Here is a 14,261-nt window from a genome sequence, read left to right as displayed (position 1 = left end):
CGTTATTTCACAGAAACATGCTAATGATCTGTAAAGTTCTACCAGCGGTGGGTGTTCTGTGTTGTAGTCTGTAGTGCCAGCTTTACTTTAATGTTTGTATTGGATCATAATTTGCCTTTTTATGTATCATTATGTTGTGCCCATATCTGAATATTGTGCTGAATATGTGCCTTGTGCTTTGTCTGTAATGTGTCATGTCTTTGTCTAATGCCTTTAACTTGCAATCCACTGAGCAGAAGAAAGAAGGAGAGAGATTCTCTTATGAGGTTTGTGATAGTAAGCATCTTTTATTATTCCTGACCTTATTTTCTAAAACTAAGACCAGTCACATTTCCTACTAATCTTCATTGATGCATTTGTGTAATTCCCTATCAACTAAAATCAAAAAGAGCTATGCTTGGGTATTTGAGACTCTACACTGAAATGTTTTGCTAGGCAGATAGTGTGAAGTCTTTCAGAATTTCTAAAAAGCTATAAAACATTCTTTCAAGTGCTCTTCTAACTATCTCTGAGGGCTTGCTTGTATCCAAGATTAGACACTTATTTCAGCAAGAGCAGCTATTCAATAGTCCAGAATATGCTTAGCTTTATCTCCTTTTATATTTAAAAAGACTTTAAAAGTATCTCAAGTCCACTCAACAGTAAAGCAACATAAATATTTCAATATTTTACAAATCTTAGCCTGTAGCTCTCATGTCAAATGATCGTACGGATGAGTAAAGATTAGTTCTGCACCTGTTAGGAGTTATTTTTGGCTAATTAGAATAAACACTGATATATTCCTTTTCAAAGTAATGCCATTTTGGTGATGACAGAATTGACTTTGAAATCCTAGCTGTTGGTTTCGTTCATTTTAGTTGAATAGCACAAAAACCTAGGTAACAATTGCTTCCCTGGCCCGCTGCTAGTCTGCTATGTAAACACTTCAAAAGGTGCCGTATGTGTTTATTTTAATAAGATCATGTTTACTTGACTAATGTGTCACAAAGCATTCTGAAATTATCAGGATCTCAGTCTGATTTTTGGAATTCACCTTCCACAGATAAGTACATGTGTATGCAGTTGGTAGTCACAAATGTGTTTCTGTTTTTAACTACTTGCTGTGAAAGAAATTGACATCTTTTCGAGGCATTGAAACCTGTCTTATTAAAACGTAGTATTTAGATAATGAATATACTAAGTATAGCAGAGTACAGAGACATGAATTGTAGCAATTGCTTGTTGTTGTTGTTGTTGTTTTAATTTAAAAAGCACCAAAAACAACAATAACAAAAATAAACTTAAAAGCAAGTTATGTGCAACAATATAACATCCAAGTCTTTGATTTGATGACAATGGTCCAGACCCACAAAGGAATCAGGCCAAGTAGTTCTGAAGAATTAGATTCACTTTACCTAGGACAATCAGCTGAGTGGTCATGGTAGAGAAAGGATGAGGATGAGGTCTGTTACAGACAAAAAGAACCACTGAAGTGCCAGATCTGATAAATACCTGTCATTTCACTGTTTGTAACTAAAAATAGTTACAAACTATTAACATTTTTTTTTGTAACTATTTTTTTTTCTGAATTGAAGTAACAAGTTAGTCTCATTAGGAAAGTATAAACAAGCTATTCAATCTGTGAAATTACAGATAAATGCACTCAAATGGAATTCAAATTAGAGAGGTTCCTCTTAGCACATGCAAAAGTAACTTGTACATCTGTAATTTCCTTTGGACGCTGTTAAAAAAAAAAACTGCAGTTAACAAGGTTTTCTGTGCATTAAATTACAGCATAGAATAGCTCAATCTAACACTTTAGATAGAAAGCAGTCAAATTCATCAGAACTTTAACTTATTTACAGTATTTCAAAAAAAATCACATTTTTAAGCAGCATTTGGAAGCAATGGTATAAAAACAATTTTAAAATATTTTCAGCTGTTCATTGAAAGTACTCTACACTTCTGGGTGGTGCGTTTCAGTAGTGGTGACAGTGACAGTGGGTCAGCTCCACTGGCGCAGATTTTTACGAGAGCGGTGCGCTGGCCCTTGTTCATAGCTGGCAAATGTGTAGCTAATGGTGGCAACTGTAGTTAAAAAATAATATTTTGTGTCCGAGAACTTGTTCTATCACATAGTGCTATTGTGCTCTTTGTATCTGTTTTAGAGTTTTCACGGGAATAAATAGGAGACATTACTGTTGGAGCAGCCTCACATTTTAAGGCTAGACTGCACATTCATGTCACAAATTGTAAATGCAACCCAAGAAAATAAGATAAATGGTCTTTCTGCTCTTCCAATTCTTAAATTACTTATGGCATATTATTTACAAACCTTTTTCCCTCAACAATTATCTATTTTTCTGTTCCTGAAAAAAAAAAAAATTCAGTTGTTTGTTGTTGTTATTTGATTGGCTTTTATTATTATTTATCAGACACCATGGAAACATGTAAGGCTTGAAGAATAGAAGTCCCAAATACTGCAGATGCTTCATCTACATCCCTATATAACGTAATCTCAGACCATGATCACCATAGTATTTTGCCTCCCTTTCATCATTTTTTCATTCTTGTTGATTGCAAAGTAGGGTAACGTCAGGGCTAGATTAGACTTAACGTTCATCATCTGACTGTGGTTGAGATTTCTGCAGCTGAATATATTTCTCTCACTATTCTTAGATTGCTACTAATAAAAACGAGTATGAAGAATTCAATTTCTCATAGGCTTCCCTTCCCATAATAACTGCACTGTCAGTAATCTCGCAGCAGATCAGCACATGAAACAGATGGTAGTTTTCATCATTATTTTCTGGTCAGATAGCAATAATAGGCCACAAAACTCAGAACTTCTCTTGTTTACTGGAAAGCCTTGGATAAATGTCTTTGCCTCATAGCAGTTTTACATAGTAATAGCAATGCATTTCTATCTCAAGCAATAAGTGTTGTGATGTCAGCCTACATAAGTTTTGCAGCATGTCAACTTCACTAAGCTAAACTGTTTCCACATCTCTGTGCATTTCCCACACAATGCTTTCCTCTGAACAAGCAAATCTGGTTTAAAAAAAAAAAAGCAGTAACTGCACACATACTATCTTCTTCAGAGGAAAGACCCAACAATGTCCTTATTGAGATGTTTGTGGTTTTATGCTGTCAGCACTGTGTCATTTTTGAAGTGCAGATAGGCTGTGATCTGCAGATTTATAGATTATTTAAGAGGGAAACAGTAACACTTTCTGCATGTGGACAATGATCCATAATAATTAATGTGTGATGTGCAGTAGCACCAAAAGCTGCTGCATCTTATTTCCATTGTATAAGGCCATTCCAAACCATCTTCACCAGTAGTGTATTCCCCAAAGATTTTCACAGTGTAGAATTATCACAATTAATCCCATGTCCACTCTACCGTATCAGAGAAAATGTGGCTTAAAGGTGAAGTATGTTTGCATGATACTAGTCAAGGACTCTCTGATTCGCCCTTGGAATGCACTGGCACACATAGGATACCTGGTAAAGTAAAGGAAAAGTGCACATTTTACTTTTGATGAAGCACTCAAGCTATCGTATTGTCCTGTAGTTAAACAAAATTAATAACAGCACTTAGAAATATTGCTAAATTATTCTCAGTCATCACAACACCACCAGGTATTCATCACCCAGACAGTCAGCCTGCATACCTCTTTATTCCACTCCTCCCTACAATGCTGCACTACTAAGCATGAGCATGTGCACACCCAAAGCTGGATGTCCTGCCAACTGCTTCTAGCTATGCTCACAAACTTGTCTGTGCAATTTTTGAACACAATGCTCTCTTCAAGCACTTGCATGTACTTCCTACAACGTGTTTTGTTCACAATTTGATATCAATAAATGAGCCCTCTAAAGTTGAATAAGTCCAATTCCAGGTGAATTTAGCAAATGTACTACTAGGGTTTCACAACAACCTCCGACAGGATGCATCTACATCTGTAGTCCTACTAAGAAGATTCTCTAGCTTGAGCATAACATGATAAGAAATTTGGAGATTTCTGCCTGCCCAGCATTCTGTGTTTTCTCTGAAGTGTACTATGTTCAGTGTGAATGCTTTTGTGTTCTGTTGTTTGTTAAACATGTTAACATTCTAGTGGAGTTCCTCAGTTTGTTTTCCATACGCATCTTACCAAACGGGGTGGCAGAATTCCATAGAGAATTTCACTTCCAGGAAAAACCAGTGCCTTTGTTAGTCAACTCTAACTTTGCTAACTAATATAGACATTTACATAAAATTCATTTTTTAATCTCTGCTTTTCATATGATGGAAAGCAATCACTTTAAGTGTCTGAACTGTCAGAGTTTATCTACCAGGGAAATTACTAAGACACAAAGTGGAGAAGCAACAGAACATCTCATAATGCAAAATAAATAAAAACTAAATCACTGAGTATTCACAGGGTTAAAATAGCAGCTCCTCAGATTAGAAAAGTATTGCACATCACTGGATATTTACTAAAGGATGTATACTAATTACACTGTTCATCTATTTCAGATTTTTGTTAAACTGTAATTGAGAAGTCAGATTTTTCTAAGCTTTTAAACCACAAGTAATCTTTAAGGAGAGAAGGAATACCCTGATACTAGAATACAGTCGATCTCAAGGGATGTTTCAGGGTTTGTGCTTTCTTTATTTTGCCTTAGAATCCTTGTGTAGTCTTATGTAAGCCATCCAACGTGCTGTGGCACAGCTTCCCCTGTGGCTGAAGTATGATTAAAAATGCTGACCTATTAAACCACAGCACTCTGAAGCATCAGATGAAGAGCAAGCACTAAACACTCATGCAGTTGAAAGATATGAAAATGCAAATACAAACATGTTTATGTATTCCGAAGTCTGAAATCTGATTTGTCTGAAATTCTCTACCTGACATTACTGCAGAAGTGAGCCTAGAATTCGAGGATTATAACTGAAAATTACCCCGTCTCTAACGCTGTTATATAGGTAGCTCAAAGATGAGGAACGTCAGCTATTAATTTATATTCAATTGTTGATCCTGATGATCATCAATCATATCCTACAATGGACTGTCACTATTTTCCTAAACACTCAAGGAGGAAAACAAAAGTCATTGTAATTTGGAAAAGAACGCATAGCAAAAAAAACAAGCTGCTGATCAATATCAACAGAGTACCTTTTTGATTAAATATACATGCATGGATCCTCACCCCTGTAAATGTAAAATTACATTTCTTCCCTGCATTTTCTCTTTTCCTATGATTAGAAAACCTGTATCAAAGATACAGGAGCTACTCTCCCTGTACATCAGAATGTGTTGTGCTGAGCTTGAATTACGTGCGTCTTAATGGCTTTTAGATATAGAAACACTGAAATACAATGGATCCCTTTCCTTCAGACCGTATCAATAGAAGCAGCATGGATAGTCCTCAAGCCATCTTTTCCAGTGCAAGCTGTTCACTTTCATGCTGCATTAATGGGAAAATGGAAACATCTTCCAAGGGAATCACAAAATTAATAAAATGCCATAGGTAAAATATATACACAATTTAAAAAAAATAAAAATAACACAAGCACTGATGCCTCATGCATCTTTCTTTCAATGTGCATTGTAAATACCATTGTCTTGATGTGGTAATTCTATTCTGATACAACCTGCACTATCTCACAGAAAGTCATTGCACAGTGGCACTGTTTTGATTTCCAACACTTTAATCTTTTCACTACTGCAATTAAATGTTTTTCTCTAATTGGCAATTGGATTTTTAGGTTTATTAAATAATCCTGTCTTGTAACAGGTGTTTCCATACTTGGTTTTCCATAGTGCAGTGTATCATTGCATATAATTCCAAGCGTGCTAATTTAACAGAAAACCCAAGATATATTTTATAAGAAAATATAACATTACTTATTCTTTGCAGTTGGATCAAGAAGCTAGTGCTGTTCTAAAAGAACTTCAAGCAAAACTTAGCAACGTATTGGATGAACTCAGTGTAACGTATGCCACAAGGTAATCACTTATTTTACTTCAAATATTAGAGATATATTTCTGTTCATAAGCCTGCCTCGTTGCCTGTCTTGATAGATGTTTGTACTTCCTGAGATACAGTTCATTCCTGTCCTGATGAAGCAGCGTGCATTTGTGTGTGTGTGCATGTCAAACACTGACACATGCAGCAGTAACCTCTCTGCAAGGAAAACTGAAAATGGTCTGTGGGCATAAATGTGTTACAGAGGTGAGGCTGTGAAATTTTGTTCTGCTTTTTAGAAAAAAAAAAAGTGCTGGTTTCCACGTGCGTGATGCTATGTTAACTTTTCTCTCTGGCCATGTTTATGTTAAAAAACTGAAAACTTTTTCTACGTGATCTGTGAAAACAAGAGCTATCTGCCTGTGTTGAGCCTGCTTCAAATGGTCACTGTAATTGGGCAGACCCATGGCTCTGCAAGAACTGTCTGCAGATAGAGACTTATTCATAAAATCTTTGATTAATCAGTGTGAGCTTTTGAATGAACGTGCTCCTGCGTCAGTAGTGTGTCTCTGCTATGAGAAACTGCAAATTATTTTTGCTTCAAATTAGAAAGAAATCTAACAAAGAGGGATTAGTGCTGTAGTGGTAATCATTAAGCAAAGTCTGTATCTATTGGAAGGACTGGTCACAAGTACTTACATGAGCAGCTTCAAGAGCAGGTTTATAGTTAATCTTTGCCATTTATCTTTTCACATTTAAATGCTCGGTATATTTATGGCCTCTGTTTCGCAGTTCTGTTCACAAACTAATTCTCAAACAAATTACTATGTGGGCAAAGGCATTATTCAGCCTCTGAACTGCTGATTCTGAATAACTGTTGTTCTGCAGTGTTTAAATGTATTGACTGAAGCCTGCATCACATCAGTGATACTAGAATGTAACCCAGATGTGTCTACTGTATTGATTAGGAAACTGAATGATTTGCACATAAACTGAAATGACCCAACTTGAGGACCAGCAACTTGTTCACACACATGTTCAAGTAGAAGAGAGTCCTTCAAAAAGATGTCTGTATAAACTTCTAAATGTTGGGGTTTTTTTGTTGAAAGATGATTTTAAACAGTTTAGCTGTTTCAGCTGTGCCAACTTCCTCCAAAGTTTCTGGTAGTACTGACTGTGTGAAACCTAGGAAAATGTCCAAGTGAGCCAAGTAGGGCAAAATCAACAGAAGTTTTCTATTTGTCCTCAAGAAAAATATCAAAGCTTGTTTCGTATTAGCCATAAAATAAAAAATGATTTCTGGTCACCTTTTCCACATACAAAAAACCTGGAGTTGTTGCCAGCTTGTAGTCTACTGTATCCTAAATTCTATGTGATTCTATGATTCTAAGAAATTGCAGATTCCAATATATCTATTGCTTCCAGAAAATAACTACTTAACATCACCGCAAGGGCATGAAAAGCATAATGACAGAACTGAAACAAGAAAAATAAATCAAAACACAATGCACAGGAGGTGGAGCTTTCCAACTGTAGCACCTGAAGTACGTTGTGTTTGGGGAAAAATTCATTTTCACTGTAGAAAAAAGATTCTTGTTGAAGAATCTGATGCAAAAAGGTAAATCACAGAACAGTAGGAGTTGGAAGGAATCTTTGGAGATCATCCAGTCCAACCTTCCTGCTAAAGCAGGTTCCCTAGAGTAGGCTGTCTTGTCTTCTCTCCCAGAATTCTTTCATTCTCTTTTTTTTCTTTCTTTTTTTTTTTTTCCTTTTCTCCTATAGTTTCCAATCTATTATAGAAGATTGCATAAGACAAATGAGCTCTGAACTCAATCAAATGAGAGGAAATGGGACTGCAGCGGCCAATAAGAACAGCGCAGCCATTGATGCAGAGATTGTACTTCGGCCCCTCATGGATTTCCTGGACAAAACGTAAGTGTGACTCATTAATGTGTATGGCACGTTAGAAATATCACACTAGTCGAGGATATATACTTGGCTGTACCTGAAGCATGGATAATACCTAGAAATGTTTGCAGTATTTTTAATAATATTTGTAGTGTTCACATATGTACAGGATGCTATGCTTATCGTGTTTATTCAGACTAAGAAACTTTCCCATAAATAGTATATATGTCTATTTCTAGTCATGTTCTGAGGCACTGAAATAGAGCTAGTGTCTGCTCTGTGCTCCATGAGCAGTTGTATAAGGAAAATTGTGCTGAACATAGTATATTTTTTATCTTGAAATGTCTTACCACGTTGACTAGGCTGGCACTCAGTGTCTCCTGCTTATTTATAAGTACTTCCATGATGTTAAAAGCTTAGCCACTATTGAAAGATTTACACTAATTTACAGAACAGCTTAATTTTTATACTTTTATTTTTCACTTATTAAAGAACTAAATTTTCAAATAGTGCCACAAACTCACATTGGCCCTGAGAGTAAGCATGTCTCTTCTCTTCATCGTCCAGTAGTGACAGGATCAGCTGTTCAGAAAGGCACATGCCTGTGCTGTCTCTAAGCACCCTGCTGTCCTTGCTCATAACAGGCACAAACTGGAGCACAGAAAGTTGCATATGAACAGGAAGAAAAACTTCTTTACTGAGAGATTTACAGAGCACTGGAAGAGGCTGCTCAGAGAGGTGGCGGAGTCTCCTTCTCTGGAGACATTTAAAACCTACCTGGACACTTTCCTGTGTAACCTGCTCTAGGGAACCTGCTTTAGCAGCAGGCTTGGACTGGTGGATCTTCAGAGGTCCCTTCTAACTCCTAAAATTCTGTGATTCTACATCATTGCTGGCATTTGTGAAACAGCAGTGGCCTAGAGACCAAGCAACATGACACTGATCCTGAGCTTCAGATCCTGAGTGGCATAAGTATGCGTGAACCTTTAAGCATATGAGTTAGTTACCCTTTAACACTTTGGTTCTTATGTATATTTCTCCAGGGCAGAAATTTTCAAAGTGAAGCTGGAAAAAGGTGTGTTTAGGAGGGAGTGTCATTCTTCCTTAAAGTAAAGTAGAACAAGAAGCATAACCAGGAGGATAGAACTGGTGTTAAAGTTGGAACTGTGCTGAGAAGATTTGAGGAAGGTGCTGAGCAAAGAACGGGCTCAAGGAAGCTAGTGCCTTCCAGGAGCCATTATATGAGATAAAAAGCCCTTGTTTGTAGGATGCCTGCTAAGTCTATCCTGCGAAGTCCTTGTCTGGAGAGACTGAGGCAGCAGAATAGGTTCAGAATTCCTGCCAGCCTCTGGGGTCTGTTTCTTCCCAGGCTCTGCACTCTCTCATCCCTGAACATTTTTTTTGCTCTGACCAGCTCTGCATGTTCTCTACCCTGTTAAAAGAACGTATGTAGAGTGTCAAGGAGTGTTTCTTTGTTTTCTGCACTGTAAGTTAGTCTGTTTCCATTATTTGTAAAGCTCTATGCTGAAGGCAGCAACTGGAATTCCAAAATCTCTGGGTTACTAGTAAGAGCTGAATCAAACACTGATTTAAGAATACATTTAGAACTGACTTTTCTCTCTCCAGGTTACTACTTAACAGTTACTAAAAATGGGACAGATGAGGTTGCTATCTTGTAGTCATGACTGGAAATCACTGCTCCCAATTGTAATATGCATAGCCGAAGTCTAAAGCGGACCACAAAGGGCGGGGAGAGAATTAAAAGAGATACAGATTTGCATTTCAGGGTTTATTTCTTCTAGGCTTCATTTTTGAGGGGTTTGCAAGTTATGTGAGTTTTATGCGAATTTCATTGCCAAGAGGAAATGGGGAAGCACTTATTTAAAGTGTTTATGATAAGAGTTGGCTATTGTTGTAATACTGTTGAGGACAGCACACAATTTTCTAACTTGGCAAAAAAAAAAAAAAAAATTGTAACTTATAAATTTATATGTCAGCCTTTTACTTTTGGCAGTCTACCCAGCTCTAGAAGTTAATTTACTCGAGGGTTATGTGCTACTAGAGGGTTATATATACAATAAGATTATAAACATTTATTAATATGATTTAGTTTTTAGTTATTTCTTAATTCTTTTCATTACATACTTGCTATTGATTTGATGATTTGATATATATAATGACTTTACAGTAATCTTTTTTTAATGTGACTAGATCAGAAATTGTTCTGTGAAAATTCACCCATGTTTGCATTGTATAGTTTTCAAATGTTTTCTTATGCCTATGAACTGCTGCACTTTATTCGTGAAAATACGCATGATGGTAACATCATATCATCATATATGATAGTTTCAGACCGTATTTTTAAAGAGATAAATGTACTCAAGGATGCAAAGCCTCTAAAAACTTAGCTTGACCATCTAAGTAATAGACAGTATGATTGCACAGCTATGCTGAGATGTAGAAATTAATGCTTCCAAGTGGTAGCCCTGAATTTGTATCAGAAACCAACATCTATGTGAAACTGTATACACAGAACAACCTCTCTTTCTTTTGTACTTTAGGGCTCAACATTATATGTCAAAACTTAAAGCTAGGGACTTAGAGGTGTTAAATCATTTCACTCATCAAATCTCACATATCATCACACGTGTGCATTTTCAATCAATACATATTAGTAATATATTAAGCAATAAAAGGAATAGTCCGGATTTACATGAATCCAGAAAACCTTCTATTAACCAAAAGTATTTATTTATAAACGTGTGAAATAACTAAACTATTGAGAAACAATTCTTGGTGCAGGAATACTTAGCCACAATGGCCATTAATCTGAAGATACAGTGACACAGCACCTCTGAAGGCTTAATGCTGGTTTTGGAGGCCTATTCATGTTTCTTTTTTTTGTTCCAGTTTAAGCCTCTCTGCAAAAATCTGTGAGAAGACAGTTCTGAAACGGGTTCTAAAAGAGTTATGGAAGATAGTCTTGAACAGAATAGAAAAACAAATTGTACTTCCACCGCTGACAGATCAAACTGTAAGTGTATACAGTATATAAAGGGTTCTAATAAACTCAGTATGAAATCTAATTGCTGAAGGGCAGCGGGGAGATGTAACATGGTATGGGAAGATTGTGCTAAAGTAGAAGTTAAATATGAGCTTTTAGTAATTTTAGAGTAAAGCTGATTCCACCAGACCAGCCAGGCCTCCGTTTGCTGAATTTGTTAGTAGTTATTACATACGCACAATCAGAAACAGGCTGTCTTTCACTGGCTATATCAATTTTATATTTCAGATATTTTGAACTCGCTTTTCTAAAATTTTGGTGCAAAAACTCACTTACTTCTGTATAAGTAGTGCTTAAATGTGGTAACATTTTCAAACAGGAGTTTTGCTATTGTTTATTTGCTTTATGCAACACCAATTGTTACGTAACGAATCACAGAACAGTGCTGCTCTTTTTAATTGGTTGCCAAGAATGCAGAACTACCAGTCTAAGGCTGAGTAAGCCCACTGGGGTAATAGGATGTATCAGTTAGGATTATAAAACAACATTTTTGGACATATTTCCCCTGAACAGCTTGAAAATTGACCTCTATTTAAAAATTAATTATTTGTATACTAACTACAGCAAAAAGAATCTCTCACTTCCAACTGAACTCGCATTTCTGTTTCTCTTTAGCAATTTGTGAGCACTGCTGTTGTCTTTACTGACGTTCAGAATCACACCAAGTAGTAACTTGTGATGCTAGTTGCATCCCATTTCAGAACAGCTTGCTTAGCAAACTGATACTTTATTAAGCTGTGAGTGGACATCTGGAACAAGAACATAGGAGGGGGTAGTGCAGAAGCAGACTGACAAAGGCAGAGACTGGTTCCATTTATTTTGCTACTTCTAGTTACAACTGAGTACACAGTTAGTTAAAATCAAGTGAAAGGTAGGAAACTGTAGAAGAGATTTTCCTTCTTGCAGCCTTGAGTATTACTTTCTCTCTGAGGGTAAAAGGCATTCAGAAACTAGTTTATTTTTTAATTATCTCATTTATCTTACTATTCTCCCTACTACTAACTAATGAAAAATTGAGATGTAGCTCTGTAGTTGTAGTCCTATATTGTATATGTACAGTGAAATGAGATCTGGAAACAGAAACCTTTAGGAACAGAAAATACTAGTGAAAAATTGCTTTTTTACACTATGTAATTCATACTGCTTTTGTTCTCCTGGAATCCAGACATCCAGAGCTATGTCTTGTTGAGCTGCCAAGTAACCACAATATTTATTATGTTTCTTAGAGTACTTGCAATAAAATTGTGATCATAAAATTGTAGTAGGAAACTGTTTATTTCATGCTAAGAGTTAGTCGCTATCCTTTGGCATCGTGCCAGGATTTGGCTTTGCAAAAATACAGGTTTAAATTCACAACAGTACAGTACCCTTAAAAAAGTAGCTTCGGCATAATGCTAGATCATTATCTTGTGTTTCACGATAAGGATTTCACTTTAACTCTGAGTTCAGCTTTTGCAGGTTCTTCAGGCTGTTCACTTCCTATTGCGATTATCTATATTAGCATAGCACTTACGGATTTATTGACACTGATACACTGCATAAAATAAATAATCCCAGCCTTAGTTTAAAAATATTAGACAACGTTAGCAGTTTCTCCTGCTTCTGTCTGCTATCAGAAAGTCAATATTTGTATCAAGTATCATGCTGAAGGGATTCAACTACTTCTTATCAAAATTATAAATATGTCTCGTGTAATTTAAGTTTTCATTTAATTTCGCAAAACAGTGATTTTGGCTAATGTTCTAGCAGAAAACAAGATATGTGGACATACAAAGCAACTACACTGTACTGATCTGATTCCTGAACTTTCAATGTGATTGCAGGGGCCCCAGATGATATTCAGTGCAGCCAAAGATCTTGGACAACTCTCAAAACTCAAGGTAACGTAGCCAAACGAAGCAGTGAATGGCTTGTTCTAACAGAAAAACAGATGAAACATTGGTGACTGTGAAGCCAAAATTATTACTCTTATTTACTGTAGTAAACTTGAATGTAGCAGTAGCTGTTCACAGACAACTAATGATTTTACAGTCTCATCCAAATAGATTAAGTGATGATATGCTTATGTGATAAAGTGATGATCACTAGCTGGGTCAAGATGATACAGAATAACAAATTGAGATATGTGTTCCCTGCTGGAACAGTTCCCTTCTGGAACTTCTGAAAGCAGTTCTGAGGGGGGGGAAAAAAAAAAAAAAGATAGGAATACTTGTATATTTGTTCTGCCTACTACTGAAAATAGGTATTGAAAAATGACTTATACCTCTACCATAAACTCATCGACAACGCATCACTGAAATCCATATGGTTTTCTCATAGACACCTTAGATGTTCAATATTAATGTCAGTTGTTTACTGATCAATTTTCCCAACTTCACTTCAGAACTGACATAAAAATGCAGAAAATTGTGCTTAAATAATGACTGAGTTTGTTAGTGGAGTAAAAATGAAGCTTAAGTAGTCACAGGACGTTATATTAGATGAAGTTCACAGGAATGTAGTTTCTTTATGACTATTTAACTGGTGTTGTAGTAAGAACCCTTTTTAATATGAGGCATTAACCAAAATTAGTTAACGTTTCAAGTTTTTTAATACAATGGAATTGCTTCAATAACATCAAATATAATTTTTTGAACTTGAAATCTATTCATCTGTATCACAGAACACAAGAAAATTCTACTAATTAAAGAAAGTGATATAGGTACTGTGTATTAAGAATTGGATTTTCTTCCCTACAGTCTATGTTTTCAAGGAACAACACAATTGCTTTAGGTTATAATTTGTTCTAAAGTAATCCTGAAGTTGAATTAATCCCTGTTAAACATAGGAGTTTGGAGAGTACTTCAAAGTTCTGCTTTTCCAAAGTTAGACGGGCCACAATGCTGTCTCTCTTTCATAATGAGCTACATTCTTAACTCCTTTTGCAGGACCATGTGATTCGAGACGATGCCAAAAGCCTGACGCTGAGGCAGTGTGCAATAATGGAAGTAGCACTAGCTACTATAAAGGTACAGTTTTACATGTTTTTCCATTCAGTGACCAAGTATGTAATTACATAAACAGTAGATTCCAATGTAGAATGGTCCCCTAGAACCATGAAGGTCAGTTTAATATAGCAAGAGCCATTTGATCCAAGCTCTTCACAGTGACTTAAAGCAAATGTCTGGTAGTCTGACTGCAGCAAAAGCTATAAAAATTATTCAACACAAGATTAATTCACTGAGCAACTTACATAGTTGCTCATATATATTTTAACATAGTTAAAATATAATAGATTTTGTATTAATGTTTGGGAGAGAGTAAAATAAAAGGATAATCTTTTACCTTAAGTAGAACATGTTATCATTTTGTA

At 36.0% G+C, this 14,261-nt stretch overlaps 1 protein-coding gene across 1 annotated transcript in view; it reads left to right on the top strand.

Moving 5' to 3' along the window:
* The window catches only part of LOC100547334 (protein unc-13 homolog C-like), a 47,448-nt gene extending 33,326 nt beyond the window's left edge, over positions 1 to 14,122 (top strand). Inside the window, exons 13-17 of the mRNA XM_019619267.2 lie at positions 5,890 to 5,978; positions 7,720 to 7,869; positions 10,756 to 10,879; positions 12,733 to 12,789; positions 13,837 to 14,122. Of these exons, the coding sequence (XP_019474812.1) occupies positions 5,890 to 5,978; positions 7,720 to 7,869; positions 10,756 to 10,879; positions 12,733 to 12,789; positions 13,837 to 13,968 (552 nt within the window). The 3' untranslated portion in view covers positions 13,969 to 14,122. The remainder of the gene's footprint in view (positions 1 to 5,889; positions 5,979 to 7,719; positions 7,870 to 10,755; positions 10,880 to 12,732; positions 12,790 to 13,836) is intronic.
* The last annotated feature ends 139 nt before the right edge of the window (positions 14,123 to 14,261 follow it).

The sequence above is a fragment of the Meleagris gallopavo genome, chromosome 12 (genome assembly GCF_000146605.3).
Source record: "Meleagris gallopavo isolate NT-WF06-2002-E0010 breed Aviagen turkey brand Nicholas breeding stock chromosome 12, Turkey_5.1, whole genome shotgun sequence".
NCBI classification, from domain to species: Eukaryota; Metazoa; Chordata; class Aves; order Galliformes; family Phasianidae; genus Meleagris; species Meleagris gallopavo.
This window is presented reverse-complemented; position numbering and strand designations above follow the sequence as displayed.